General features: G+C 53.1%; 1 protein-coding gene across 1 annotated transcript in view; it reads right to left on the bottom strand.

Moving 5' to 3' along the window:
• CHD3 (chromodomain helicase DNA binding protein 3) overlaps positions 1-5,080 on the bottom strand; it is a gene marked incomplete at its 5' end in the record, with an annotated part of 24,884 nt that overhangs the window by 15,529 nt on the left and 4,275 nt on the right. Inside the window, 9 exons of the mRNA XM_007457854.1 lie at positions 184-387; positions 586-819; positions 1,138-1,331; positions 1,506-1,656; positions 1,817-1,947; positions 2,181-2,464; positions 3,714-3,838; positions 4,078-4,248; positions 4,738-4,852. Of these exons, the coding sequence (XP_007457916.1) occupies positions 184-387; positions 586-819; positions 1,138-1,331; positions 1,506-1,656; positions 1,817-1,947; positions 2,181-2,464; positions 3,714-3,838; positions 4,078-4,248; positions 4,738-4,852 (1,609 nt within the window). The remainder of the gene's footprint in view (positions 1-183; positions 388-585; positions 820-1,137; positions 1,332-1,505; positions 1,657-1,816; positions 1,948-2,180; positions 2,465-3,713; positions 3,839-4,077; positions 4,249-4,737; positions 4,853-5,080) is intronic.

Here is a 5,080-nt window from a genome sequence, read left to right as displayed (position 1 = left end):
GGGAAAGAGAACTGGAGTTCAAGAGAACCAAGTGTGGAAACTAAGGGAGTTGGTAGGGTGTGGGCGGCCAGAGGCCTAATGTGAGGGAAAGCAGAGGGGACGGAAGACGAGAGAACAGCGGGCCAAGAGAGAGAATGGCAGTGAATGGGGTCCCAGGAGGCGGGGAAGGAGAGGCCCTTGTACCTGAAGCTCCTTGGCCCAGGAGCAGTGCCAGTAGGACAGTCCTACCCACTTGACAAAGAACTCTCTCTCCGATCTGCCTTGAAGAGGACGTGCGGGTGGGGCATCTGGATTCCCGTCTGCCTGTTGGGGGGCTGGCACTGCCACAGGGGGCTCCCCCCACCGCCAGTGTAGGATCTTCTGCACACGGCCTTTCAGCACGGGACACTTCGGGATGGACGCACACAAAGAGTAAAGAAAGAGGCAGAAAGAGCCCATCTTTAGAGTAGGAGGATGGGGGTCCCACACGGGAATCAAAGGCTAGGTGTAGGGGAGAGTAGAGAAAGAAAGAGCCCGACTTTTGGGCCCCGGAGATGGAGAAGGAGTCGGGGCTGACAGTAAAGCCTGAGAGATGGGCACACTCACTGTGCATCGGGGACACAGCCACTCGCCGTTGGGGATGTCAGGCAGCGGGGGGTTCAGGCAGTGAATGTGGTAGGAGGAGATGCAGGCGTCACAGCACAGGAGCTCCCCGCCATCCTTGCACACACGGCAGTACTCCATGTGGTCGTCCTCTTCCTCCTTCTCCCCCTCCTCTTCCCCCTCCTCTTCATAGTCTTCCTCCTCCTCCTTGGCCTCCCACTGTACCCCCTCCTTCTCCTGGGAGGCCAAGGACAGACACAGACACAAGAAAGAGGATAAGGAGTGAGGCTGGAAGACAGAGGCAAACCAGGACAGCTAGCTCCTAGAAGTGCAGAGAAGACTGCTGGGAACAAAGGAACAGGACACCTCAGTTCCCCAAAATGCTAATTTGGGGGACAAAGGGATGGGGGAGAGGATCAAACTAGGATCTTGGACACTTCAACATCTGTTACTGAGAAGCCCAGGCATCTGGAGGTAGGGAGAGGACAAAAGAAAGCAAGGAGGAAAGAGGTGGGTGGGTCCCTGAGGGCCGTAAGAGGTGGCACCAGTACTCACACAGTGGGGGCAGCTCCATTTGCCCTCAGGAGCCCGGTCAAGCTCAGGATCGAGGCAGACGAGGTGGTAGGCACGAGGGCAGGTGTCACACAGAATAATTTCCCCACCCTGCTGGCACACCTCACAGTAATCCTGGTGATCCGTCTCGTAGCCATCAACCTCCTCCTCCCCGGCCACTGCAGCACAGCCCAGGACTGTCATACGCCCCAGTGGAGGCAAAGGGAACAGAGAGAGAGAAGGAGAGTGGAATGCGGGAGGGGAGAGAAAGAGAAAAGCGTTCAGTAAAGAGGTCAAAACTACAAAGACAGACAACGAAGGAATGAAAGGAAGGCTGAGCGACAGGACAGCTCACAGCTGACCCCGCTTACCCTTCTTCTTCTTCCTTCCCGGCCGGCCTCTCTTTAGTTTCTTGGTGCGGACAGGCCCATCAGGGCGGCCTGAGGCACTGTGCACACTGCCACTGTCCAGGTCTGACTCCTCAGCCTCTGGTTCAGGGCCCTCGTCACTCTGGAAAACATACTGCCCATAGCCCCCGTGGCTGTCAGAGAGGCCAAATGGATTCCACTCCCCTCCCCAGGCCTTGGGCTCCCGCTTCAGCTGCCCTCATGGACCCTTGTGTCTGGGCCCTCAGCCCCTGACCACACCCCAGAAGTATAATGGACAGGGAGGAGCCACCCACCGAGCCTCCCTTCTTCCTCTTGCCACCCAGCAGCCCTAGTTTGATTTTGAGTGGTGCCATCTTCTTTCCCCGAAGCTTTTTGCGTCCATCAGGCACCCGGGGACTCTTACTCCGCCTCTTGTGGCCTGGACCTGAGTGAGGAGTGGGGTGACAGAGAAAAAGCCGAGGTCATGAAAGGCAGGAACAATGGAGGCCGTAGGGTTTCTGGACCTCTCTGTGGGCTATGGTCTCACTGAGACCCCTTCCTGGACAGCATTTCTTCTCCAACAATCAGGGCTGAGAAGACAAGAGTTCTGGACTATAATTTGAGAACATGCAGTTTAGAGGATGGGGTGACAGTTATTCCAACTAGAGGGTTTCTTACCTTTGCCCTCTTTGGTTTTGGCTCTTCGGATGGGTGGGGGCTGGATATCAGCAGCAGGGGGTGGTGGAAGGGCGGGGGGTCCGGAAGGTGCTATGGGGGTGGCCGATGAGACAGCAGCTGACACCTGCTCAGCTACAGCTGCGGCCGCCGCTGCCGCCGCTGCCGCCACAGCAGCTGCCGACCCCTTGAAGGGGTTGTTGGCGCTGAACTCTCTCCACTTGGCCCCAAGGATGGTCATCATCTTAGACATTGGGATCTTAGGATTCTTCTTAGCAATCAGGGGCCTGAAAATATAGAAGCAAGGCACTTGGACCCTTCACAGATGGTCTGGGAATACTGTCATTTCCCCTCACCAATTAAGTCTATGTACCAGCTAGGATTCCTAGGTGGTGAAAATATGTCCTATGAAGAATAACATCAAGTTTGAAATAAAGAAATAAAAAGTTTAAGAAGGGAAAAAAAAGTTTAAAAAAACAAGAAAAAAGTATGAAGAAGAAAAAAAAAGCAAAATAAAATTTAAATGCAGATTAAAAAGGATTAAAAAATATGAGATTAATAAAAAAGCTCTACTTTGGACAACTACTTTACAGTTCCTAAAACACTTCCACACACATAATACCTTATTTCGTCCTCACAATACTACTAGGAGTTGCTATGATTCTCTGTGCTTTTCTAAAGAGTTCCACGGGCCCTGATGAAGGGTCCCATCAGGTGGAGTCTGATGGGCCACACTGGTTCTGCTCTGCGGTGAGGTGTTAAGCTCCTGTGAGGACGTGGGTGACCCCGGTGCTGACAGAAGCACTGTCTTTAGTACTGAAGCAATGAGACAACGGGACTAAGGACAGCTACCAGGGACTGAACACCACTAGGGGCCAGGCACTGAGTGTGCTGAGCTTTCCATCCATCATCCCATCAAATCCCCACAAGACCCCATGAGGTACGTACTATGTGCCTATTTTACAGATGCAGAAACTGAAGATCAAAGAAGTGAGCTGCCCAACATGACACCGGGACCTGAACCTCAGCAGGCTGCCTCCAGAGCCTGCTCCCCAAAAGGCATCTCTACTGTTCTGTACTCTATACTGCGGGAGCCACTGAAGCTCAGGTCCCACTGTCAGCAATGCATCCTCCGTTATTACTGGTATCTAACGAAGGGACAGAGGACTTGATAACTGAGCAAAGGAAACTGGGGAACACGGATACCACCTCCCCGCTCCAGTCTAGAGAGAAGTCAGGCAGGGAAAACTGGAACTGTTAGACCAAGGAGGGCCATCAGTCCTCCTGATAGTCTGTCACCACAGAGTTTTCTAACCTGGCAGTGCTACTGTGACCCCCCAGTGAAGGGTTCCTGACTGGAGTCCTTGGATCCTAGGAGTGCAGGAATTCCCTAAGATGACATGGGGAATTTTATGTGTATGTGCTGTGAATTTCTCTGGAGAGCAGTTTCTTAGCTTTCATCAGATTCCAGAAGGGTCCAGGGCCTCCCCCAAATTAAAAGCGTCTGCTCGAGAGGGCTCCTCAGCCCTACCGCACCTCATGAACTGGCTAAAGGCTTTGTAGTTGGTGAGTGTGTGGTAATCCTCCTCAGAGAACACATGTTCCACGTCCTCCAGGCCCCAGGTCAGAAGCAGAGTTGCCGACGACTTCTGTTCCACCTGCTGGGACAGACCAGGCTTCAGTGACGCAGGGGTCCAGTCCTGGGCCCCCCAAATGCCTCTCTACCCACCCACCAGGTTCCCTGGGCTTTCTGCTTCCTGCTCCATTCCCAGCCCAATCCCACTCCTCACAAACCACAGCCTCTCCACTTAGCACCCTGCTCGCCCAGGGCTCTCCCGCCCCCACTCCTCATGCCTGTCATTAATACTGATTTCTCCCCTCACTCCCTAACTCTACTCACCTTTTGCCCCCCATCTCCCTCCCCTTTTTTCCGCCGCTTCGTCTTCTTCTCCTTTTTTTCTCTGTGCTTCCGTCTCCGTTTCCGACCTGGTCCAGTTCCATATTCACTGCCTCCACTCTCTGACTTCTCCCGGTACTCATCTCGCTCAGAGCCAAATTCCTCCTCGCTGTCCTAAGGGAAAGAAATAAAAACACTATTTCTTCAGCCCTTCCTTGTGCCAGAAACTGTTCTTAGCACATAACATTTATCGTCTCTTTTGATCTTCACAACAATCCTATGATAGTAACTAATCTATCTTTATCCACTTTTTTGTAGATGAGGAAACTGAGGCACAGAGACCTAAATAAATTGTCCAAGAAGACAGAAGACTGCTAGGCTCTAAATTCATGCAGTCTACCTCCGGAGCCTGTGCTTTCAACCACCTCTCTGTGCGGCAGGGCAAGTCAAGTCGACAACTGGGCTCTTCACTAGGCCGTGGTGAGTGAGGTTAGGGTCCCAGACCTGGGAGGTGCAGGCTAGCAAGCGGGGGTGGGGGCAGGTAGAGGGGATCAGGCCTCCCTGACTTCAGGATCCCCACAGTAATCAAGACCAGAGAAAACGTAGGTCTCTAGGGATGGGTCTCCAAGCTTAGCTGTAGAGATAGGAGTCCTGAACACTTACAAGCTTCTTGCGTTTTCGGGGTTTTCCTGGCTTGTTCTCCTTCTGCTTCTTGGGTCCTCTTTTTCTCTTCTTCACACCCAGTGCTGAAGGCAGCAGCCGAATGTCATCCTTATCTTCGGAGCAGAGAGAAGACCAGAGAAAACCAGAAAAGCTAAGCCTCTGGGTTCCCAGTCTCTGCAGCCCCTTCCCTTCCTCACCTCCTCAGTTCCCGCTGCTCTCTAGGAACTCCAGCATTAACTCTTCCAAACCTTGCCTCCCTCCGCTGGATGCAAACAGAGAGTGTTTCGAGTACTCTGGGATGCTCGGGTTCTGAATGGGAGGTCAGGGGTCAGAAGGGAAGAGC

The sequence above is a fragment of the Lipotes vexillifer genome, unplaced genomic scaffold (genome assembly GCF_000442215.2).
Source record: "Lipotes vexillifer unplaced genomic scaffold, Lipotes_vexillifer_v1.1 scaffold611, whole genome shotgun sequence".
NCBI classification, from domain to species: Eukaryota; Metazoa; Chordata; class Mammalia; order Artiodactyla; family Lipotidae; genus Lipotes; species Lipotes vexillifer.
This window is presented reverse-complemented; position numbering and strand designations above follow the sequence as displayed.